At 36.2% G+C, this 26575-nt stretch overlaps 2 protein-coding genes across 5 annotated transcripts; one reads left to right on the top strand and one right to left on the bottom strand.

The window, feature by feature from the left end:
* Positions 1 to 108: 108 nt before the first annotated feature.
* szrd1 (SUZ RNA binding domain containing 1) lies at positions 109 to 6170 on the top strand. The gene is made up of 4 exons (XM_058764569.1): positions 109 to 295; positions 1753 to 1802; positions 1884 to 2153; positions 4444 to 6170. The coding sequence occupies exons 1-4, from the start codon at positions 245 to 247 to the stop codon at positions 4556 to 4558; spliced, it is 486 nt and encodes a 161-aa protein (XP_058620552.1). The 5' UTR covers positions 109 to 244; the 3' UTR covers positions 4559 to 6170.
* Positions 6171 to 11639: 5469 nt separating this feature from the next.
* On the bottom strand, positions 11640 to 26567 carry atp13a2 (ATPase cation transporting 13A2). 4 transcript variants are annotated; one of them, XM_058764011.1, is made up of 29 exons: positions 26384 to 26567; positions 24295 to 24392; positions 24050 to 24217; positions 23061 to 23119; positions 22366 to 22435; positions 22201 to 22280; positions 22024 to 22101; positions 21879 to 21948; positions 21576 to 21710; positions 21415 to 21481; positions 21194 to 21325; positions 20930 to 21091; positions 19769 to 19879; positions 19608 to 19654; positions 19215 to 19403; positions 17714 to 17920; positions 17125 to 17232; positions 16554 to 16710; positions 16306 to 16417; positions 15971 to 16095; positions 15617 to 15801; positions 15392 to 15484; positions 15209 to 15288; positions 14892 to 15044; positions 14138 to 14234; positions 13785 to 14008; positions 13541 to 13692; positions 12251 to 12423; positions 11640 to 12167 (listed from the first exon to the last, which is right to left on the bottom strand). In XM_058764011.1, exons 1-29 carry the CDS (start codon positions 26400 to 26402, stop codon positions 12000 to 12002), a joined length of 3519 nt encoding a protein of 1172 aa, XP_058619994.1. In that variant the 5' UTR covers positions 26403 to 26567; the 3' UTR covers positions 11640 to 11999. The 4 variants fall into 4 exon arrangements, with proteins under 4 accessions (XP_058619994.1, XP_058619995.1, XP_058619996.1 ...); XM_058764012.1 differs by having other exon boundaries at positions 26390 to 26567; XM_058764013.1 differs by lacking the exon at positions 26384 to 26567 and adding an exon at positions 25283 to 26322.
* Positions 26568 to 26575: the final 8 nt, after the last annotated feature.

The following is a 26575-nucleotide window of genomic DNA, read 5'->3' as shown; positions in this document are numbered from 1 at the left end:
AAACATTCATTATATTTTTACTGTAGGAGACTGGATAAATCTATGCTGGTGGTTAGAATTAATTTGAGATAATGCTTGTTTTCTGATATCCACACGTTCCAGCACAGTGGCTCTATCCTCCCTGCAGCAGATGGCGCTACTGTGTAACACTTTGGCTCACTAAGCGGCTCTCTGACGCTGTAGAGGGAAAATGTGCGTTAGCGTGTGGACTGAGGGAAGCCCCTAGTTAGCCAAGAGTGGAAACATGGATGATGAGGAGGTCGCCGACAGCTGGGAAGAGGCCGCCGATAGTGGGGTAAATATGCGATAGCTGCGCTTTCCTTCTGGCTTCCACAAACTGTCTTTTCAATGCAGACAGCCTCGCGTGAAGCATTAGGCTGATTCATACCACCGGCCTCATGCTAGCGCGCTAGTCACGCCTGTATATTTAGAGTTGGGCGGTAGGCCGCAGTTAAAGGGAAACTGGTCCCAAATCAGATGTTGTGGGATATTTTAAAACAGTGGGTAAAATAAAGGCGATTTTGAAAATGGCAGTTGGTAAAGCGACAAGTTCGTGCGTTACGTAAAACAATTTGTGTTGTAAGAAAATGACGTAACGTAATGAAATGAAACTGCCTGCTAACTAATGCTAAGTTAGTTAGCCGGGGCAACTTCTGATGAATAAAAAGAGGAAAATCTTTCTTTGCCACCGCGTAAGAAACCAAAGATGGCTGCCGAATGGGCTGAGACCTGTTGGATGTCGTAGAGAAGGGACTATGTCTTTTTGATATGTTTAGAATTTTATGAATTGATTTTATGCGGAAATACGATTTCAAAGCAGGGAATATCGAGGTGGGTTAGTCTCCATTCAGACAGTCAACAGGCGGTTTTCACAAGTTTTTAATTTGTCTTGGGTTCTGTTGTAAATGATACTGTGGGACAATGTATTTGCAAATCCACATATCTTTATTTAGTAAAGTATTTGTAGTGATTTAGATGGAAAATGGAAGGTTTATCTCAAAAAGCTCGGTTCTTATAACTTTCGGATAGTTATACAGCGGTGTGGATCTTGTGTGCGATGCTATTGTTTTGTAGATGCGTTTTAAAGAATTGATAACTCGACAATTAAAATAAAAAGATAGATAATGTGAGGCGAAATCAGGTCTCAGTCTTTCCATATAACATCTAACATCTCTGGTTGTTTTCTATAGAAGAACGCAATTCATAGTTTCACAACAAAATAAGTGAATAAATTACAGATTTTTTTATTTTGGGTGAGATGTTTCTTTAAATATGCCGTTGACAGAAAAAAAAAAAAAGTTCATTAGTATTTCATGTGGCGTTTCTTTACTCTCATTTATATATAGAGAGAGAGAAAGACAGCGTGTAATATGTTATCATGTATCATGGCTGCTCTTTTAAAATGTGAGACGTTTTAAAGATTTATGTCAGCATTTGTCTGGCAGCAAGGTCAACACCCCAGCCATTAGGTTCTGTAAACACATCTTTCCCTCCATTTGAATGTTTCCCTCAAGTCTCTGTTTAGAAAAGCCTCATATTGTCTACCTACTCAAGCAGCACTCTGTAATTCGGCCCTGTCATTAATTTAGGCACTGCACTAAGGATATATAAATAACTTTGTGAAATTGAAAACTTGCTGCTGCTGCTTCAGAGGCCCCTCCTTGTAGCGGCCTGTCTGTACTGTTTTATAACATAACTTTATGCTACATTCCTCCAGTAGAATAATTGTTAATTTTTTGTGTTTGACCTTAGGAAATGGAAAGAAGACTAGAGGAAAAGCTTCGAATCAGTCAGAAAGAAAGGTATGTCTGGTCATCCTTGAGCCCATATTTTGCTCGGTGTAGCTTGTTGTTTAGTCTAATAATTTTTTGATGCTCTTCCAGACTTTCAAGTGGCAGTTCGAGCCGTTCTCCGATGAGGACAGCGATTGTAATCCAGGATGACTCCCTCCCCGCAGCACCCCCACCTCAGATTCGTATTTTAAAGCGACCCTCCAGTAATGGATCTTTAGGATCATCTGTGACGCAGACTCGACCCTCCCCACAAGTAAAATCCTTGGCTCAGCGAGAGGCAGAATACGCAGAGGCCAGGAAGAGAATCCTTGGCAGTGCTACTCCTGATGACACACCACAGGAGAGACCCAATTCAGACCGGTAAAATACTGACACGCTAAATGGAGAGAAACTCTCATGGTTCTGGAAGCTAAAACTGATGTTTTTCTTATTTATTTTTTATAATGCATAATTTTTTCACACATTCCCAATTTCCCACCATGAGCTCTGAGTCTGAGCTATATAAGCTTCTGTAGAATGCAATAAGTGAGCATCATAATAGCTGAGTCAACAACTTAATTTATATTGTGGATTATTATTATTATGGGAAGATCCTTGATATGTGTTTATTACTACTATAGCATACTACTATTAAATTGATCAAAAGTGACAGTAAAGATTTTTATAATGTATCAAAAGATTTCTATTTTAAATAAATAATATTCTTTTGAAATTTCTATTCATCAAAGATGGAAAAAAAAAAAGTATGATGGTTTCCAGAAAAATATTAAGCAGCACAACTGTTTTCAACAATAAGAATAAGAAATGTTTCTTAAGCACCTAATCAGCATATTGCAATGATTTCTGAAGGATAATATGACACTGAAGACTGGAGCAATGGTTGCTAAAAATGTAGCTCTGCCATCACAGTAATGAATTACCATAACAAAATATATTAAAAATTAATATTTCATTATTACAACAATTTTACTGTATTTTTGATCACATAAATGCAGCCTTGGTGAGCACGAGATTTCTTTTAAAAGAGGTTATCGGATGCAAAATTCACTTTACATGTTGTTTGAACATAAATGTGTGTTGGAAGTGTGTGTACAAATCCACCCTATTATGATAAAAATCCACCCAGTGTTTTTTTTTTTTTTTTTAAATCCCCTTCCTCAGATCAGGCTGTTCTGAGAGTCCTGTCAGAATGACGTAGTTGATTGACAAGTCCGTCTTACCTTAGACCCGCCCTGAGTGAGCTGAGAGCTGTCCGGCATTGTGTCGACTCCGGTGCAGGGGAAGAAAAGATGTCTCAGATTAACGATTGAGGTGTTCTGTTGTTGGATGTAATAATGAACATCGCAGTCGTCATTTACTCCTGATATCTGAGCCGCTGAAGACGCATTGGATTAACGTTACTTTCGTTTTTGAAGGGAATGCGCCAATCTGCCTAAATGTTCACGCGAATCACTCGTGATCCAGCTTCATCTAAAGAAGTTAGTATAAGGGTTTTTTATGAATCTTTGCAAATAGCCTTTCCTAATAATGTGCTAGTTTCAAGTTTCGCAGCTGAAGTTTACAGTCTGCTCATCACCCCATGGAAGAGAGGGGCGGGGTCAGCAGAGCTCATTAGCATTTAAGGCAACATGGACTAAAACTGCTTGCTGAAAACAGCTGATTTTGATTTTACAGTACCATTGAGAAATTTGAACCAAAGTATGTTATAGAATTTTCATTAAGACCCTAAAGAATCATATCAACTTGTGGAAAATGGGCATCCGATGACCCCTTTAAGAACATTTTAAAATCTTACTGACCCCAAACTTTTGAACAGTAGTATATGTATTATTATTTGTTTTTTTTTAACTCCTTGTGGAAAAATATTTTTTTAGAGCAGAAATCAAAATATTTTCCTATTTCCCATAAGCATTTTCTAAATCAGTAACATTCACAGTCTTTCATGGGATATAGTAAATTCACTCGAAGAATTGTACACAATTTTCATTGATAAAGTTGTAATTTGTCTCACAGCTGATTTGATTTGTTCATGGTTTAAGGCTGGTTTACATAGGACGCGTTTTTGCATTCTACTGTGCTACTTTTCCAGTGAAAATAAGTTCAACCTTTAAAAAAAAAACTCATCTCTTGACCTTGCATTTTTTCCCCAGTCCACTGCCCACGTCTTGTGTTTTTCAAAGCAAAAACATGTTCTGTGTGAATGGCCGCTCAGAGTTATTTAGTTTTAAAGGGGACATCGGATGCCCATTTTCCACAAGGTCTTCATGAAATGTCTGCAACATACGTTGGTTAAAAGTCCTCTTCGTTTTTACTTGCAAGGGTGCTAGTGATCTTACAAAGGTCATTTAGACTACTCCTAAATGGTTAGTCATCTAATTTCTTTAGGAAAAAAAAAAAGGAGTGAATGGATTTTTATCATTGTAGGGTGGTTGGGTCCACACATTAAGACACATTTATATGCAAACACCATGTAAATTGAATTTTGCATCCAATGTCCCCTATAAGAAAACTTAAAGAAATCTCTGTGGAGACTTCCAGAACCAAGGCTGAAGCCATTTTGTTATTTACGAATGGCTGCTTTAAAATATTATGCCAAAATGCTTACTATATTTTTGATTGTACATTTTACATATTATCTGTCCTCAATCAGATCCCCACGTGGAAGCAGCCATACACTTTCAGAGGAAAACAGATCAGGAAACCATGTGGTTCGACAGCCAGCAGGCCCAGATGGTACACAAGGCTTTCACCACCAGCGCAGATAGGAATAGCAGCCTTACCTGGGAGAACAGGAGAGGTGATAGTGGGTCTCCCAGAACACTGTTGAAATTCAAATCATTTTTATCAATATCTAGGATGTGGGATGTTTTTCAAATAAGTATAAAACCCTCTCGAATCCAGCACGGCATGTGTGGAATGTAACGGGGGAAAGAAACATGATCTCGAGGAGCGGATGGGGAACGTTCCCCGCTTTTACACTGTGATGAGGACCTCGCTTCCGGACACTGCTCACTGTGATGTCCAGCCCCCAGCCCTCAAAATCAAAACGGAAACAGAGAGAAATGAAACCGAACTGCAGAACTATTGTCCCTTCCTCACATAACTCAGCCGTCACTGGCAGCCAGCCTGTCATGTCAAGCCCTCTGAAGAGACATTTGAAACCGAAAATAACAAGTGCTGGACGTACTAGAAACGATGAAAGGAGGGTATGAGGCACCAGCTTCCTTCAGCAATAATTCTAGAAATATCACTAATTATTCAGACCTCCCTTCCACACTTTTCTCTCAAGCTTTTGTATTGCTTGTGTTTGTCTTTTGTTTTAATTTTGGTTATTACTGGCTTAGTCTGCTAATTGCCATATGTTTTTAAATGGGTAAGAAACAGTGAGGGTATGTTGTGGAAACTCAAGTCGACTAAGTTCTTTACTGTTTACGGTTATCTCTTCTTTTTTTTTTCTTCTTCTTCTTATGTTGTTTTACTCGTGGGTCTTCCTCAGACTCTCCTGATTTCTACATAAAGTAAAAAGAATAAAAACAAGAACTAGTAGAGAATTAAATGAGTGCAGCAAGTCACATTTTTAAACAGTTTCTATGCCTTTTATATGATTTAAAAAGGTTATTTTCAGACCTGTGCATTTTAAGTGAAATCCAATGGAAAGATGACTTGTGTAAATATTTGTAGTGCTGGGAAGAACCGAAAGAAGTGAAGCGTGGGGGGGGGGTGATTTAGCTGGCTCCCCTTGCCTAATTTCTTTATCAAATCTGCTGTTGGCCATTTTCTTTTCTTTCTTTTTTTACTTATGTAGGAACTCAGGTTGTTGTGAGGAAATCTGAGCAAATGAATGAAGTTGTGTATCATTGGATAGGTTTTTAACTGAATGATGGTGCAATGTAAAGCTAACATGACGTATGGCTTCAAGATCATTTGAAAAACACCTTTATGACTGGAGAATACAGAATTACAGAATATCCTATGAGAGATTATTTAACGTTTATTAAAACCTAAGAGAAAAGTGTGTTGCACCAGTGGCTTAACAACACAATTTTAATGGAGTGTTAAGTTGACCTAGTTGCTTTGGCTCTTGCAATACAGTGTCTATACATGAAGAGCCATACTACCTTTCTTGACTGTAACTCCCTGTTTTTTTTTTTTCTTCCTAAACCTTCCTCGCCTGTACTATCCATAAGTGATATCTCTGCCTCCTGCGGTTTATGGAAATACCCTTTAATCTGATATGTCATTGTTCACCTATTGTGCTGTAACAAATCAGACCAGACGGGTTTGTCATGGCCTGCCTGAGAAAACAGAAATCTGCCTGTAAATACTTTTCAAAATGCCCATTTAATAAAGACTTTTTAAATAATGTCTCTGGAGATCATTTTTCAAAATATTTAAATGGGGGAATTTTTACTTTTGCCTCTAATGGCATCCAACAGTTTGCAGGTGCATTATGCAAACTAGTCCTCTTCCGGTAGCAACTGTATGTCAAAATAGGGCTGGGTGATATGGCAAAACAATTGTCATGATAAAGTTTTTCATATCAGTCGATAATGATAAATGTCACCATAAATTTGTAATCTTTTATTACCTCATTTTTATGTGGTGAAATGTAATTCTTCTGACACTTCGAGTTTTATTAAGCACATAGTAAGCACACAGTTTAACCAGTTAAAACCACACATACAGTCATGGCCAAAAATATCAGCACCCTTGGTAAATATGATCAAAGAAGGTTGTGAAAATGAATCTGCATTGTTAATCCTTTTGATCTTTTATTTAAAAAATTCACAAAAATCTAACCTTTCATTGGGTAATAAGAATTTAAAATGGGGGGAAATATCATTATGAAATAGGGTACAACGGGGCTAAAGGCGCCTTTGATATTATTTTCATCTAAACCACTAGATGGCACACTTTCCAAAACATTCGCATTTCAACATGCAGGTGTTTATTTGTCTGATCTTTGACGCGATCGCGCGCAGCAGTGCAAAGTTGATCTAATATTTTATGTTTTTTAAAATGTTGTATATTTAAGCAGCAAATGAGAATCGCTAAAATGAATGTATATATTTTGAGACAAAGATCTTAATTTTCAGTTTTGTTTAAGATGATTAAAGCAACAGTTTTTAAATAAGGAAAGAATATGTAAAAGTATGGTATTTGGGGTAAAAAGCGCCCCTGCTGTTGGGGCTAAAGGCGCACAGTAATTAACATGATAATTGATAGATCGCTGACTTCTCCATTTGTTGACATGACATGGTTAGATTCAGATGGTAAATATCATATATTATGTTGTTATATATATTATGTATGTGTCCATATAATAGTACAGCTTCATGTGGAGAGGAGAGAGAGATGGAGCCAATCAAGTGGATGGGGATTATTAGGAGGCCATGATTGATAAGGGCCAGTGGAGGGAATCTGGCCAGGACACCGGGGTTACACCCCTACTTTTTTACGAGAAGTGCCATGGGATTTTTAATGACCACAGAGAGTCAGGACCTCGGTTTAACGTCTCATCCGAAAGACAGTTCTTTTTTACAGTATAGTGTCCCCGTCACTATACTGGGGCGTTAGGACCCCCTGCTGGTCTCACTAACACCTCTCCCACCAGCAACCTAGTTTTTCCCAGGAGGTCTCCCATCCAGGTACTAACCAGGCTCAACCCTGCTTAGCTTCAGTGGGCAACCAGTCTTGGGCTGCAGGGTGATATGGCTGTGGCTTGATGTAGCCTATTGTAGTAATTTAATGTTGTCTCTGGTATTCTGCTCTTTGAGCGTATGTGAGTTCAGGGGGCGTGGCTTTGGATGGCGATTGAAGGGAGGGTGGGACGTTCGCTTTCAGTGCTATCAGGCTAAAGTTAGCATTTTCCGAGATCTCCTACTACACCTTTAAGGTGGGCCTTTAGCCCCGTTGTACCCTAAATGTTTTTCTCAAATACACGTTGGACACAATTATTGGCACCCCTAGAAATTCTTATGAGTAAAATATCTCTGAAGTATATTCCCATTCATATTCACAATTTTGAGCACTCCAGGGTGATTATGAACAAAATTATCCAGCCATGGCTTCCTGTTTCACAGAAATATAAATAGGAGGGAAAACAAAGCCCAAATTCCCTTAATCATCCATCACAATGAGAAAAACCAAAGAATATATTTATGATGTGCAGCAAAAGATAATTGAGCTTCACAAATTAGTGAAGTGGCTTTAAGAAAAGAGCTAGAGCAGTGAAAATTCCCATTTCCACCATCAGGACAATAATTAAGAATTTCCAATCATAAAATGTTATGAAACTGCCTGGAAGAGGACATGTCTATATCGTCCTAATGCACGGTGAGAAGGAGAGTTTGAGTGGCTAAAGACTCTCCAAGAACCACAGCTGGACAATTGCAGAAAATAGTTGAGTCTCGGGGTCAGAAAACCTTAAAAAAAAAAAAAAAAAAATAGTCAAACAGCACCTACATCACCACATGTTGTTTGGGAGGGTTTCAATGGAAAGTCTCCTCGCACATCCAAAACACTTTTTAGCAGCAAACACTCGAGATGGGTTTGGTGAACACAGGGATAAAAAGTACCCCATGTGTACAATGAAATATGCTGCTGTATTTTTGATGTTGTGGGCCTATATTTCTGCTGGAGGTCCTGGACATCTTGTTTAGACACATGGCATCATGGATTCAATCAAATACCAACAGATAAAAAAAATCAATAAGTGACTTTTGAGGTTTGTGATAATCCAAACACAAACCTCAAAAACAACACAAAAATGGGTCACTGAGCACAAAACCAAGCTTCTGCTATGGCTGTCCCAGTCCTCTGACCTGAACCCTATAGAAAATGAGTGGTGAACTAAAGAGAAGAAGCACCAACATGGAGCTGGGAATCTAAAGGGTCTGGAGTGATGCTGGATGAAGGAATGGTCTCTGATTTCTTGTCAGGTGTTCTCTAACCTCATCAGGCATTATAGGAGAAAATTTAGAGCTGTTAAACTGGCAAATGGAGGTTTCCAAACGTATTGAATAAAAGGGTGCCGTTAATTGTGGCCAATGTGTATTAGAGAAAAACATTTATTTCATAATGATATTTCCCCCCCATTTTAAATTCTTATTCTCCAGTGAAAGGTTAGATTTAAAAAAAAAAATGTAAGTAAAAGGATTAACAATGCAGATTAATTTTCACAGCCTTCTTTGATCATATTTACCAAGGGCACCGATATTTTTGGCCATGACTGTATAGCGCCTCAATACCATGGTAAAATGTATCTATATGGTTTCTAGGTATTTGTATGAGAAACAGTAGTCTAAAGACATTTAGTATAAATACACACACTATAGTTTAATAACAAAAAATACTGAAATTATATTCCCTAACTCCTTTAATACATATCTATATTAAAGGGGCCATGACATGTACTTTTTTTGTATTATTTCAGTATGTTCCTTGAGGTTTACTTATGATGTTAATCAAGTTTTTTTGCACAAAAATGATTATTTTCAACCCTCATTCTGACCCTCTCTCTAAAACGACCTGTTTTAAGGGGCGGGTCCTCCAAGGCTTGTCAGGAATCGGCCACTGTTATGATTGGCTAGGAAACAGTATCAACGTCCCCTTGCTATTGCATGTAAATGTTTTGACAACATGATCAAAATTAAAATGGTAATTTCCAGACAAAGCATTACGAAATCATTTACTTACGGTTTGTGATGCAGCTGCAGTCAGATCTAGAACCACTTCATCTTTCAAAAAAATGTTTCTTTGTGAACTCTCCATGATACTGTGCCTCATTTACAAAACAAAATGCTCCGATCAATCCTCTGACACGATCTGGGATGCCATTAAAAATAAACTATCCACTTGTTCCTTACGCTGGGATCCTGATATCCCAAATGATAGAGCTCAATTTGGGGAGAACCTGACAAAGACTTAGCCCAATCGGCCAATAGGTGGCGCTACAGCGATAAAAACCGCGAAACTGCTCATAACTCCTAAACAACTTGTCGTAGACTCATTTTATATCAGTTTAATCCTTGGGTCAACACAATTAAAAGCCTAATGAATCAGATTCGCTCTGCGAGGTCGGTTTTTTCCACAAAATTGAGTTATGTCCAAAACCTACGTTTGAGAACTAGTCCTAGGTTTTTCGCCCGATCTGAACCAAACCATTGCATGAAATTGACACACTTTCGCAACAGGGTGCCAAAACATTCGAAAGTGAAGGGCCAATTTTACAAAAAAGGCTATAACTCGTGAACAAAATGAGATATCTTCACCAAACTTGGTACACATGTGCTCAGATGTGCACAGAGCTCAATCTTTGGTCAAAAAAATAATAATTGTGCAGATTTGCCACTTGGTGGTGCTATAATATGGAAAAAACAGCTATAACTACGCAAGCGTTAGTCGAATCGACCTGAAAATTGATATGGTCTTTGTCTAATGTGCCATAAGGGTCTATGAGGACATTGGTGTATCTCAAAAAACAATGAAGTTTGAGCACTTATTAGACAAGGTTAACGGAGGTCGATCGGAACAAAACTCGGTGGGCATGCTCGACTCATGGCCCTAAAGATACTAATAAAATTATTAGCCTAATATTAATAACATTACTATTCATAAAGCAGAATAGCCCAGAATATGAATGCAACGCCCTGCACGTAAAGCTTTTTTTCCCCCATAGAAAACACTTAGGCTATATGAACAAATACAGTGATTTAAAAAAAAAATACCAAATCTGTTTACAGTTTATATTATGCACAGAAAACCAGATGAGCCCAGAACGGAACAGCTTGCAGTGGTAAATAAAACGCTTAACGCAGCCTAATGAAGAATATGCTATAGCCTATTATATATAGCCTATGTAGGCTATTAAAAATATGTACTGTGTACATGCAAGCCCAAAATATCAGATGAATTGCACTATAAGCGTTTTCTCCCCCATAGAAAAGCGCACTTAACGTGGCTTAATATAAAAATAAATAAAAAAACAGTGATAAAAAGCCCAAGTTTTATATTTTATTAAACATATACACTGCGCGTTCCGTTCTGGGCTGTGCATATAAATTGTAAACAGATTTGGTATTTTTAAATCACCGTTTTCATTCATTAGCCTACCTTAAACGTTTTATGGGAGAGAAAAAGCTTACATGCAGGGCGCTGCTTTCATATTCTGGGCTATTCTGCTTTATTAATTTTATTATAATATTATTAATAAGGTTATTAATATTAGCCTAATAATTTTACTAGTATTTATTATTATCGAATTTGGCCCTCCAATGTCACAGTTTTAAAACATTAAGCCACATTAAGCGTTTTAGAATTATATAGCGATAATTATCGTTATCGCTTAAATCGCCCAGCCCTATGTCAAAAAGTCAGCATTAAATGAAAACTCTACCCTATTTAACAAAAGCATGTTATTGATCTTTTTGTGAACGATTTATCCATGTTTTATTAAAAAATTGTCAATGTTCTCCAAATATTTAGTCTATAAATAATATTTAGTATGTGTTACAATATGGAGAAAACATCTGTTGCTACTTCGGTTTCATTGTGACTTTAATTAAGGGTCATAGACGCCACAGAAAATAAAGTTGGTAGTATGCATTATCTTGTCAATACAACAACTTGGAAAAATCTTTATGGTCCATAAAATGAAAAAAAAAAAAAAAAAAAAAATTATATATATATATATATATATATATATATATATATATATATATATATATATATATATATATATATATATATATATATATATATATATATATATATATATATATATACATATACATATACACACAAGTTTAGAAATACTCAGTATTTTGTATTTAGGTTAATAACCGAATTAAGCACTTTTCAAGGCAATAGGCCCTTTTTTATTTATTTATTGTAAATATAATATTTCTTGGTAAATACATGACATATTCTGGGGAAATATGTTTCCACCCCTATTCTAAATCAATCGGAACATCCTTTCAAAATACTTCAAGGTTTTTATTCTTCATTTATGTTTTATATTTGAAACACCATCACTAACAGTCCATTCTTGTCGCTGCATGATGAGTTTTGTGCCATATATAATAGGCAGACAAGGACAACACCTGGTGCGTATACCTCACTAGTGCACGAGAGGTGGTATCAGATCTTTGGCAACCCTGGATATGTGCATTGGGAGAGCTGAAATTCTAAAGCAGGAGGTAGGTGTTAGCTAACACCGATGACGGAGCACTGTGTTGGGAACAAGGGTTGGTTCAGGGGCGGCCATGAGGGTGTTTCTGCAAGCTGGACGTTCAGACGTTTGTACTGCTTTTTGGACTTGCGTTTTCCCCTGAGGTTGCGAAGGCAGTTCAGGGCACCTCGGTCAATAAGAATCTGTGAAGAGAAATAGCTTTGCAGTTGCTGATATTTGCAGCATGTTTCGAATGCCATGTGGTAATATGTGTATTTGTCTTTACCTCAAGCATGTAGCAAATGAAGAAGTTGAGTGCAGCTACAGCCACCAGCAATAGTTTATAGTTCATATCATTGATGTCATAGAGCTGCAGCAGTTGATGGATAATGGTATGACGGAAAAGAACCAGCCAGCTCATAAGTGCAAAGAAGACCAGCAGTGCACCTACAAACAAAACTAAGAGAAACAAAAAACATAGTTAAAAAGTAAAACATAAATATTAGACTACAGCCACAGTGAGTTATTTCCTTTAATAATCATTTTAAAGGTCCTTGCACACTGAGTCCGAAATTTTCGTATGCGTTTTTAATTAGTCCTATGCGTATTAATTAATCCGTTGTGAAAAAATTCGCAAAACAGTACTAAATGGAGTCTTCAAGCAGTGAGGATGATTTTGTTGTCCTCTCGCTTCTTAAAGAGAGAAAAAGAAAGGAAACATTGGGTCCATCCAATCCTGAGATAGCCTATATAGGGGACGGAGAGTTCCCCCTCCTTATAAAGGAGCAGCGGGATTATCACGGGCGATTCAAAGTTTACTTCAGGATGGCAGTGGCTCAGTTTGATGCTTTGCTAGCGATACTAGAGCCACATATTAAAAAGAAGACCACCAATTTCTGTGAACTCAGTGTGCAAGGATCTTTACAGTGCTTTGTGCTGCAAGACGAAGTGGATAAACTTGACAATTGCCATTCTGGATTTTGGCGTTCGCTTGTAAGGTGGTTCTGATCTGTCAAAAAACCTCTCAAAATTCTTGCTACGGACGTGAAAAACGCAGAAAATCGAACCCGATCCTAAATTTCTTTATGACGGACGAAAGTTTCGGAGGCAGAATGTAAACGTGATTGACAACGTGAGGTCATATTTATTTTTCCACTTGAGAAAATTTCGGACTCGGTGTGCAATCGCCTTAAGTATAAAATGGTTATCAGGACTGAGAGATGAAAATTATAACAAGGGGAAATATAATAAGGGGAAACACATTTACATCTAAATGGTAAATAGTCAACATAAAATGGAACTCAAACCCAAAATTGACACTACTGCTCAAATCATCTGGATTCAGTCAGATTTACTGAATAGAAACTTTTTCAAGAACATCTTTTTTCAAACAAATTGTATTATTTGTTTACTCCATTATTTTATGTTGCTTCAAAAAAGCCTATATTTATAATAAAAGATTAACGATAAATAGGTTTATGGTGAATTTTCAATGCATTTTCTTTAAAACAAGTCCATGTTTGCTGTGTTAAACAGGTCTAATTGTGCACAATAATGTCAAAGTTTCAATTCTCACAATTGTAATACAGTGGTTTTTTGTATGGATATCCTTTGGTTATCACAATAGACATGATGATATACTGGAATCCCGATAAGGCAAATATGCTTGTGTCCTCCATGTTGGGCAAGTTTGCAGCCCCCGTCACAGTGGAATTTAGAGGCACATACCTGAAAACAGTCACAGAGTTATAAAACAACAGTTGAATGAAGCTGCAAAGATTTTTTTAATGTTACCCAAAATCTAGGTGTTAGTTGCTTACCAGTCTTGTGACACAGTGATAAGCAGGGCAGACACCTGGGCTAGGATCAGCAGCACAGTGTGCAGCAGTAAACTAGACAGGACTGGCAGAGACAGAAGACTGGCAGCGGGTCGCTGGGGATGGAGCTCATCGCTGGGACCTCCCCGTCCCATCACTATAGCCAAAACGGTCACCAAAACTAAATCAAAAAATAGGAACTGCAAGTCTCCCAAGTTTGTTTTCTCCTACAAAAGACAAAATAAGTCACATAATTAACATTATTGTTAAAATGCCCTAATTACATCATTGTATATTTGGATCTTGATTTTAGCTGATTAAAAAAATTAATGTAAAATGGACAGGCAAACACTCACAGTGTAGAGAATAAGTACAGATGCAAACTGGATCAGACTGTACAAAGCCATGTACTTGAAAAGACTGAATGATGTTACCAGTGAACACCTGCCTTCCCTGTTTAAATTTTAATTTCAAACAAATTAGACATTAGATTTTGTTATATAACAATAATTATAGTAATAATCATCCCCATCATAAGTTAATTATTATAAATAAATACTAATAAAAACATTATTATACCTATTATACATTAATATTATTATAAAACGTGAGTCAATAATACAATATCCAATTAAATAAATTTGTATTATTATTGTTCTTGATTAAAGCTAATAATAATCATTATTATTAATAATAAAAATAATAACAATAATAATGATTGTTGTAATTAGTATTATAAATGGTATATAATATAATAAATATTACAAAACAGCAATATAAATAGCTTCATTATATATATATATATATATATATATATATATAGATAATCTTATAATAACTTAGGTAAAGGATACAATATTCAATAAATAATTTACTATTATTATTACTATTATTCACAACAACAATAATAATAAATCACAACAGCAGTTTATTAAATGTAACCACAAATTATAATAAATAAAAATAAAATACATATATATTGATTAAATTATATATTGATAAAATACATAAATATTGATCTTATTATAATACCTTAAGCCAAAAACAATATTTATTATTCAATTTATGCATAAAATCCATGCATAAGAATGGTAAAAGCGTGTTATTTACTTGATGAGTAGAGGCACGCAGCTAATGTTGTTAGACTTGGATGTGAAAGGAGACGCCACAGAGGCCTCAGCCTCAGACAACGACACACCGACATCAGCAGCCCTCAATGCTCCACAGTCATTGGCTCCATCACCACACATGCCCACCCTGTAACTGCACATGAGTCAGGAGATATGGGCATTATATTCACTGTTACAAATACCTGCTAACAAATTCACTGGTTATGTATCAATGATCATTTATTAATCAACTTTTCTGGCTGTCATTTCTACATGTGACTCTCAAGCAATGTGCAATACCACAAATACTAAACTCACTTGAGTTTCTGCAGTGCTTTTACCAGCTGGGTTTTCTGTTCTGGGGTCATGCGAGCGTATACTGTTCCCCTCAGCAGAATCTGGAACACAACAATGAGCACTGTCAATCTCCAGAAAATGCATTTGTGCCCACCAGTCTAAAATTGGAATGGATCAATACTCCTAAAACTTAATCTAAGTCACCTTGGGCAGATATTCAGGGAAATGATCACAAAGTGCCGCAAAGGACATTCCATTTACAGCCAAATGATAGCTGGCACCGTTCTGGTAGAGACCCTTATGGTACAGGAAGTGGACATATTAATCTCTTTGCTGTTCTGAATTAATAAAAACTCTTCATAAGACATCACTATGTGATATGTCAGTGGTAACATCAGTAAAAAACTTAAAAAGGTCAAATAAGCAAACCTGTGCTGGAATATCAATAGTCTCCTGAGTATTAATGGTGGCTACTGCACCATCTCCTTGATGAAACTGCAGTGAGGCCATTGAACTGGCAGTAGGGGGCGATGCATGAACAAAAATAACCTTCTCATGTGACAGCACCATTCCACACGCACGTGCTACATTCACAGCAGTGAGAATATTGTCACCTGACAGAGCAGAAAAACAGCATGACCAATCATTTTCACTTTTTTTTGTCTATAAAGACACAGAGAGGCCAACAAAAACAAATATTTGAATGTTTAGTGACAATTATCTAGGCCAGAAGCAAATCATGGTTATAAATGCACACTATATGCTTGTTATTTTTGGACATACCTGTAATCATAACAGGCCGTAATTGTGCCAGTTTAAGTGTGCGAATAACTTCTGCGCTCTCTGGCTTCACCTGGTTCTTCATTACTAACAGACCCAGGAAGTTCATGTCTTTCTCCACCTCCACCCTACAAGCAAACATTTACTGTGAACATGAGGCAGCAGGCATGCATCCGTCTATTTTTAAATATCTATTTATTATACAAATAATACGTTAAATACACTACTGTTCAAAAGTTTGGGGTCAGTAAAATTTTGAAAGAAATTAATACTTTTATTCAGCAAGGATGTATTAAATTAAATAAAATTTATCAAGTTAAAAAAAAACTTTCACTGACCTTTCAACAGTGCTTAGGTCAGTCTCCTTAGTGAGGTGCTTGTAAGCAAATCCAAGGACCCTGAAGCCCTGGCTCGCATACTCCCGGAGAATGGGTGAAAAATGAGAAGGCACTGACACAAGGAGAGCACAAAGACAGAACAAAACTGAGTGCAAAAATAAATAGGCAGTGTTCCATATGCTCCTGCTCGTTCTTCTCAAGGTGATATAAGAGTGATAAGGATCAAGTTTTAAGAGTCAGGTCCTCACCACTTTCTCTAAGGCAGAAGCTGGCAACCATTTCAGGTGCTCCTTTAAGGAATGTGACAGGAGAAGCTCCACCTGGACCAACGGTCACCACGCTCATCCTTTGCAAAGAAGAGGAAAATGGGAATCGCCGTATGATTGCCACTGGCTGACTGACAGACTGAAAAACACATAAGAGGACAGGAAAATCGGGATTAAAACATTATCCTTATCAAGTATCTGGGATGAAGATAGCTGAACCAAAAATTAACATCATCCACGCCGTTCCGAACCTGTAGACTTTATTTCTTCTGTAAAACACAAAAGATAATTTGAAGAATGTTGGGGTTCAAACAGCACTTGACATCATTGACTTTGAATCGTATGGACAAAAAAAAGTTGAAACTATTTTTAAATATCTTCTTTTGTGTTCCACAGAAGAGATGAAGGCATTCAGGTTTGGAACAACATGAAGGTGAGTAAATGTTTAAAAACTTTCCATTTAATTCATAATCATGCCCCAAAAGTTCAAGTCATTTCCTTCTGTTGTCACACCCAGTGACCTTTTTCTTGTTCTGTATATGAATCAACTTACATTTCCTGGTGACAGGAGCTCAGATGCAGGAGGTCTCATCACTGCTAGTACTCTGTGTTTGCCAAATTCAGAATCAAGTCCCATCTCATTCTCTGGCTCTGTCAGTTCCTGTCATTTGCATGCAAGTTGCCATGAAACCAATTAAACAAAACACAGATTCATATACATGTCATGTGTATAAGACTTAAAGAAATGAGATGCAAATCGCTGAAATCATTTACTATCCATAATGTTGTTCCAAACCTGTATAACTTTATTTGTTCAGTGGACCCCAAAAGGAGAAGTTAGTGACCTTTATGCTGTTTTTTTGTCACTTTTGAAGTTTGACAGCCCTTGGTCACTGTTCACTTTCAATGTATTGAAAAGAGCTACTTCTAAGTGTATAATTCTGAACAGTTAGTTACCATTGATGTCCATTGTACGGACAAAAAAAAAACAGACATTTCTCAGATTATCGTCTTTTATGTTCCAGAGGTTATGTCATAAAGGTTTGGAAGGACATGAAGGTGAATAGATAAGGAAAGAATTTACATTTTTGGCTGAACTATTTCTTTAGGAACATGAAACACTGTGAGAAACCAGCCATTACCCATCCAGTGGATTCTATCATTTTGAGCTCTAGTGGGTCTCCGAGTGCTTGACCCCCCAGCAAAGCCAAAGTATGGCAGGAGGCAAGTGCAGAGAGCATCCGTCCAGGAGGGAGAAAGAGAGGGTCAGGGACCAGCTCACTAAATACTGCTCCACTAACTTCCATCACGCCCCACACATCCAGACCGTCCTCTGTTAGAGTACCAGTCTGAAACGATCACAGCATTCAGTCAGTTTTTAATAGCAATACATAGAACTTTGCCATCTTTTGTCACAACTCTTTCATTGACCCAAATGAAAATGAGACACAATTTCACTCTTTTAATGTCTAACTTAACTTTAAAATGCGTTAAAAACACTGTAAGATCAACAGGAATTATAAACAAATGTCTTGAGCAGTTACTATTGACACAATATATATATATATATATATATATATATATATATATATATATATATATATATATATACACAATGTGATGAGGATGTTTGACAGCAGCACATATAGGGAGTTCTCATTTACTTGACAGGATCTTGATGTTTATCAAGACAGCAGCAGAGATGATAAGCAAATGAAAAGCAGAGCTCTTATCAGTTGTGGCTAAACCTCTCTTGCACAATGTAGCCTCTAACATGTAGCCTCATTTTCTTCACTTTGAATATGGTTAATAATGAAGGTATGAATTTAGAATAAATCATTAAAAAGCTTTTGGTCTCACTACATCCCAAGTGTCATTAAAAATCTCTTTTTTGTTGAAAAAGGTATAAACATTTTTGCTTTGGAAAAAAAAAAACATTTGTTTTTAATTAATTTGGTAACACTTTATTTTAAGTTGTCCTTGTTACAAGTTACATGGACTTACTATTATAATAACAATTAATTATGCATAATTGCATGCAAATAACCCTAAGCCAATATCTAATCCTAACCCTTACCATATAGTAAGTACATTTAGTTAATTAATATTACTCAGTACTTAAATGTATAACTACATTGTAATAAGGACACCTTAAAATAAAGTGTAACCATTCATTTTAATTATATTTTACCTACCATAAAATACAAACTTCTTATTGAGTATAGTTTACTAAAAAAAATTGAGTTATTATAATATATATGTATATATGCAAAGCTATCCAAGGTCTAATCTAGTAGTCAATAATCCTATCCGTGTTAACTAGGTGATGTGTAAAAAGAAGTGACATAGGGAGTTGTCACAAACTGGCAGTAAAGGAAATAAGTTGTCTATTGGTCTAGCCCAGGGCACTGATGATGTAATCATTACACAAACAGAAAGTCTGCACTGAGTAATAAAACAAAGTTTATTTTAACAGCCTGAAGCTTAGGCTTTGGATAGACAAATATAAGTTTAAGCAAAGGCTTAATCTTAATATGCCTGAGTTTAACCATCCCTCCTCAAGATAAATCATCTGCACAGCATTTTTAATGAAGCAATAAAGATCGTTCCAACAAAGGTTCTCCTGAAACCTTGTTCTCTCACCTTATCAAAGCAGAAAAGTGATGTCTTGCCACAGATATTAATGCGAGGTGGGCTGATGCAGAACACCCCATGACGCTTCAGCCGATTCTGGGCGTAGATAGTGGCTGTAGTTATAGCAGCAGGAAGAGCAGGTGGAACTATTATTGTCACAATATCCAGAGACCGGATGACTAGCTCTTGCCAGGTTGTCTGATGACAGAAGAAGTGGATACACAGCGAAATTAAAAAGAATCTTGAGGTGTAATTATTTAATAATTCAACTGTTTTTATTTCGGATGATAATATCTGAATCCAAATTGCTACAGTGAAAGAAACCTTGACTAACATTAGAGGGAAGAAAACTTAAAGGACTAAAAATAAAAAAAAGTAAGATACGAACTTAAAACTACTTACATTGCTCTTTGAAAGTATCACAATGCTATAAATGGTGCCGACCAGAGCTGAAATACAGACATTCATATCAATGAAGGCCCATATTCTGCATAATGAGACTAACAGAAACAAATGTCATTATATCACATACATATATGAAGCTTGCAAATAATCCAACTTACCCACAAGTCCTAGAAATAGTAGGAACTTCATAGCATCCTTGTAGAAGCGAAAGTCTAATGGCTGAGGGTAAAGGATAGAACTAATAAGGTCTCCTTTGGCAGTAAAAAACCCTGAGGAACATAAACAAAGGTTGTTTTCATGAGAAAACAACAAAAGAAAGCAAAAATGAAAGTCATTTTATGGCTTCTCTGTCTTCTACTTACTATACCATTCAAAAGTTTGAAAGAAGTCTTTAAAGCTCACCGTGAGATACTTTTTAATTATTATTGGTATTATATACCAATTATTACTCTACTAAACAGTGTTCTTTAAACTGTCTAAATGCTTCATCAGGATGCTTAAGTTATTCTGAGGTGCTAAAAGCACAACAGGAAATGAATGAAATGTGCGTGTGCAGATGAGTGTGAGACAAGAAATGTTATTTTAGAGACCCTACATCCTAGCTTCTTTAAGAAGATGATTTGCATTTAATACTTAGAAACTCATCTAGTGGACATAGTTGGATAACTTTAATGGACACATATGTTGAATAATGCATTATGATTGGATGAGATAGAAGCATCCTGGTTTGATTAGGATATAAATACTGAGTAAACACATTTTTTCTTGGTCAAACTCTGCAGCCAATCTGTATGACTGTTGACCATTTCTTGCAAGAAATAAATATTCAAAAGACTTTGTGCCTCTTGCCTTATTGAAATAGAAAATTGGCACAACCAAGGGTGCATTCATTTGATAAAAAAATACAGTAAAAATAGTAATATTTGGAAATATTATTACAATGTAAAATACCTGCTTTTTTTTTTCATTTTGATATAGTTTAAAATGTAATTTATTCCTGTAATGCAAAGCTGAATTTTTAGCATCATTATTCCAGCCTTCAATGTCACATGATCCTTCAGAGTTCATTCTAATATGCTGATTTGGTGATCAAGAAACATATCTTATTTTTATCAATACTGAAATCAGTAATACTGCTTAATTTGTTTGTGGAAACAGTATAGGATTCTTTGATGACTTTTGTAACATTATGTCACTTTTGAGCAATTGAACACATCCTTGCACAACAAAAGTATTAATTTCTCTTAAAAACAAAGACCAAACTTTTGAACAGCAGTGCATAATCAACAAACAAAAAAAAGTATTTATTTATAAGTCACCTGTGTGTGTTGCAACAGCAATGGCCCCATTCCTAGCAGACCCGCCTCCTTTAGCCTGGATGAGCTGTGTGCCACAAAACAAAGTGTGTCTGCGTTGAGACTCTGGACTGTATGTGGCTTCAGACACAGACAATGGCGTCTTCATCACTGGTATGCTCTCACCTGTCAGTGAGTACAGAACAAAAAGTTAGAACAGAAGAACGGAAAAGCATCTAAATGCATGTAGATTTAATGCAATGCATAATTTCAGAGACGGTCTCTCACCAGTCAGCATGCTTTCGTTCACCATGCACTCCCCTGCCAGCAGGGCGGCATCACAGGGCAGAAGCAAACCCTCGGCTGGAATCACAATACAGTCCCCTGGAACCAGCTCCTCAGAGCTCACACACTCCTCCTCTGAAAATCAAACAAACGTAGTTGCACAAAAAAACTTAGCACCATTAGAAACATTGTGCCTATTTCTGGCGTTTGATTAGCAGCTTCACCTCCCGTGTCTCTGCGCACGGTCACGTTCACTACCAGCCGGGCCATGCGGTGGAGAGTGGTGCTTTGCTGCAGGGACAAAAAACAACCCCATACTATTTAAATTCACAAAACAACAAAAGAGCTCTGAAGAAATGAAAACATGCAAATAATATCTGCATACCTTACGGATCTCATAAAGGGACACGCCGATTGAAATTAAGGATATGATTAGGATACAAGCAGCATAATAATAGTATCTGTCTGACATCCACAGGATGACACTGAACACCTGAAATATGTAGAACGGATTGAGAACCTGAAAAAAAATACATAGCAGATCAATATGTGAACCTTTCACAAAGCATTTCATTTACAAATCTAGTGAATGATGCCATTTAATCAACACACATTGTTTATAATTGCAATATACTGATTTTACAGTGTTTTTAAATCATTATAGAGTTGTAATGAAGTACAGGTCTACCTCCTCAAAGAGAAGTTGTAAATAAGACTTTACAGGTACATCAATGATATTGGCCCCAAAAATCTGCTTTCTGTTGGACAAAGAATGTGTAAGGTAAAAAAGCAGTTATGTTCATTGCTCATATAGGCATTAAAAGGGTACAGACCTTGTGCTTTGGTCTGCTTTACTCAGTCCTTGCTGTCGGCCATGCAGGTCAGCGCAGGTCCAGCCTTCGTTGAGAATGCTGGAGACAGAAGATCATTTACTACCTCACAATTTCAGACAGCTTTATAACCATAAAGAGAGGAAACCAACACATGCATAAAGAAATATGAAACAGTACCTTGCTTTGCAAAAGGCTCCTTTTCTGGCAATCCATATGTAGCGCATGCCCTCAAACACATAGTATCTGAGCAATGTTTTCTAGATGAAAGAAAAACAAGATACGATCAAGCAGATGGACTCGGAATGTACATTACACCGCCTGTTTTGACTGCCCTTATGTTACCTTTTCACTGTGTAGCTGCACGGTGTCTCTACATTCATTCTCATCCGCTTCTCCTACTGCAAACTCCAAACTGGAAAAGTTCAAGAGTTAAATTAATAGCTCTATAAATGTTATAGAATATTATCTAAATATATAATTAATGTACAAACAAATAAATACAGTAATGATTTTTAATTCAATTTAATTAAATTTTTTATTAAAATCAGAATAATTTAATTTGAGCATAACAAATACTACCACAACAGAAATACTTTTTAAATTACCATTTAAATACTATAGACTTTTTCTTGCATTACAGCAATGACAATTTAAGTGAGAAAATGCCTAATTGTCATGAACATAATGTCACAATGAAAACATTTTGTAATGGGATTGAAATTAATTCAAATGTGACTGAAATATTGTAAAATCACATTGTTACATTAAATTATCCACGCTAAAACAATGACATTAAAAAATTATAATAACATTTTTCTTTCAATTTTGGGGGTAAAATTCAATATTTGTATAAATCTAAATATAGATCTATGTTATAGGTTTGCACCTTCACAACTTTCAGTAAAACAGTTACAAATTATTTTAAAATGCAAAGAATGGGTTAACACAAGTAGCTGGTTCCTTTCTGAAAGAAACTTTTAAAGCACCTAAAATACAAAAAGGAGAAGTATGAGTAATAAATATACTGCGGGTCTCACCTGCCTTCCTCAATCTCCTCTGTAAGCACATCTACAACAAATTCCTGTCCATATCGGTCCTGTCATAAATAAAATAAAACAAATAAAAAATATCCTTCCTCGTTATGAAAAAGCTGTGATTTACTGTATGGGTCAATATCACCATAGAGTGCCTTTCAACCCTCACAATACTCAAAAGTGTTGGTTTTAATTTCCCATTCGCTTTATGTCGTATCATAAATAGTAGACACTCAAGTACTATAGAAACATATTAGTATTTGTTTGCTTCTTTTTAGAGAAACTCATACAATTCACACATGTATTTTTTCTTATTTGGAGAAAACTATGATATTTGGATGCAGTTTTTTGTTTGCATGTTATTGCCCCCATACCTAGCTATTGAACACACTGAATTATATAGATATGATTATTTAAAATATTATTGTAAAATATCAAGATGACAGGGTGGACCAGCACATGACTGTGTGGACACATAATGCAGAACACACAAATCATGACAAAATATAAAAATGAAACATTGATTCAACTTCTAAAAAAAAGAATAATATAATAATAAATAATATAATTACATCCTCAATCACGTTGATATACCGCCCCCTCCCCATTCATTTTCATTCAGTCCACCCTTTGGAGACATTTTGGAACAACGACAGGGTGGACATTTTGAGCTTCAATTAGCATATTAGCTTACAACAAACTGTGACTAGCTAAATATTTAGTCTGGTTGTTGAAGAGAATTTGGTATATTATTAAATCTAGAAAATGTATCTAAAGAGCCAAGTAAGGCTTTTGTTATGAATATAAAAACTTAGCCTACTATAGCACACCCTTCATAGTCATTTTTATATTAAGTTATCATGGCAAATGAGTTATTTATGTACAGGACACCAAAAGGCACCCTACAGTGATATTGACCCGTATATTCTTCTCCCACTTGAAAATATTTTAACAACCACTGTTTAAAGTCTCAGTAAAACAAACTTTAATACCTTTAATAGTAAAACATCTGCCATTGAAATGGGACAGGATTTGCAGCGGGCCAGGATGCCGAGGCGAGGGCGCCAGTTGAAGAGCACTAACAGCAGGCCTAAAGAACATACCGCCCCAATATGGCACAACCACACCTTCCAGCACACCCATTTGTACCCCTGAACATCCTGAGAAACAAATCACATGATAAAATGATCAGTTCTAGAATAACAAGAAATTTATTTGTATTTTTCCAACATAATACCATATGTGAGATGGCACTGAGCTCCTTGGGTCTTGGATCCTTTATGAGGGGTTCTGTGTCTGGGGAGGTCGCCCCATCCAGCCCTGGACCACAGCTCCCTAAAAGACAAGATCCGTAATTAGTCCTGTTGAGCAGTAGTTAAGACATTAATGCAAACACACTTTATAAGCTGTGTAGTGTGCACTCCCTTTTTGTAAATACAAGAATAGACTCTACCATCAATATATGGCGTCAGTAGGAGCCACAGTAGGAGGTCAATCACATCTACGTTGTAATTAACACGCTGGCAAATCGTCACTGTCTAGCTGTGAAAAATTAATGAAATGGCTACTTGCTTTTTTAAGTTTTGAAGAAAAGTTTGTAAAGAGGTTTTAAAAGGTTAAGGCAGAGAAACTTGTGAGTCTGGAGTTTTTCCTCTTTTTTCAGGTCATGTGCTTGCTTTGTGATGTTTCTACACAACCAAAAATGCTGACTTTCACTTTACAAATACTTCCTTCAAACAAAAGTGAGAAACCACAAAACAGCAAACTTTTAACACAAACAACTTGATTTTTTAGCATTCCAAGATTTAATGGCGTTTAGGTCACTACAATTTTAAGACACACTGCTGACAACACTACAATATACATATAAAAGATTTATACAGGTGGGCTGAAGGATATTCGTAAGAAATTAAGTATTTTAGCAGCAGAAACTGGGCAATACAATGGCAACAAAATAGAATACAGTCCTATTTAAAGAATCTTTTATAGCAGGCTTATGATGCAGAGCTTGAAATACAGGTTCAGCCAGCTCAGAAAAGCAGAGAAGACAACAGACGAGGTGAAACAACCAGCAGTAAATGTGCTAGAAACATAATACCCCTTTCATCACATTATGTGTCAAATATGCCCTATTATAGTTTCAGACAGTTCTAACAATTACTGTTTAAAATTCTATGTGCTAAACAAATACAAGTGTATTTTTCAAGAAAGACAAAATATCTTACCACCCTTTGGTCTTTTTCCTGATGCAAGTTCCTAGCAAAACTTTATTAAAAATATTAACCACAAGACTTGTCTACGACATTATAGTTCCTTTGGCTGAAATATCCACAGTAAACCTGAATGTGAGATAGCAAATACAAACGTTCAGGTAAACCAGAGCAAGTAACGCGAAAACTCCGCCTACATTCCTCTATGAGCCGGTGGTAAAATACTGATGGGACTCATTTCCGCGAATCGGTTCTTTTGAAGAGTTCGAAATAAAGAACCGGTTCAAATCGATTCCTTTTATTTTTTATGTCATTACTTAAATACGTCACCACACCGGCGAGGCTTTAAAACGTTTCAGTTTAGAGTTATGTATACGCGAATAGATTTTTTATAAGGTTTGATAAGTTTAAATAGAGTTTAATTTTATCCTAGTGCGTTTTTTATTTTTTTCAGCAATGACTCACTTCATGAAAACAAAGATGAGAACCTAAAAATGCATTTATATTCATACTAATATATTTACATTTACGTTTGGACGTTTTAATAAAATGTTTGAAGCTTATTGTGTTATGATTATCAAGCCTCTTTTGTATGGGTGTTGATTTAAAAAAAAAAAAAAACATATGTTTTGTACAATTATTGCTACTCGCTTATTAAAAGTAACTTTTTGCTCCATCGCGTTCAACCGATTCACTGAAAACACCCAACTCTCATGAACAATTCACTCACGAATAGAACCAACAGACTGGACATTCATACACAGCTAGCGCATCACATGACTTCAGAATGTGTTTTATCTTATTAAAATCCTAATTAATCGAACTTTCTGACGACATACATTAAACAAATGACTAAAACAAAAGGAAAGCTGTCTGACAGCCTATAACTTAGATACAATGACAACTTCAGAGATTTTGACAGCAAAGCACGTTCTCTTATGACACTGAACAGTCAGATCAACACAAAAAAAATTTATTATTCATATATATCGTGCGAAAGACATTTACAGCTTGTAAATGCCTAAAATTATGGATTAATCTGCAGTCAAGACCTCATGTGTTCAGATCTAGTGACATTTCATTTAGTATAGACATGCACAGGCGAACTGCACTTACCCATACCTGGTGAATCCATCTATGAACTATAACGTGAGTGCTAAAGCCCATACTTTTACTCTAAGACCATATTTTTTTATTACATATTACCGCAGAAACTAACAGTTCGTGATTCAAGTGTTTGTCTGAATGTGACGCCAGTCTTTCTTCCTTTACGATCTTTTGTCATCTCACCGGTTCAACACCGCCACC

This window comes from Onychostoma macrolepis, chromosome 23 (assembly GCF_012432095.1).
Source record: "Onychostoma macrolepis isolate SWU-2019 chromosome 23, ASM1243209v1, whole genome shotgun sequence".
Classification (NCBI taxonomy): Eukaryota; Metazoa; Chordata; class Actinopteri; order Cypriniformes; family Cyprinidae; genus Onychostoma; species Onychostoma macrolepis.
Note: the sequence above shows the minus strand (reverse complement) of the source record. Positions and strands in the feature narration are given on the sequence as shown.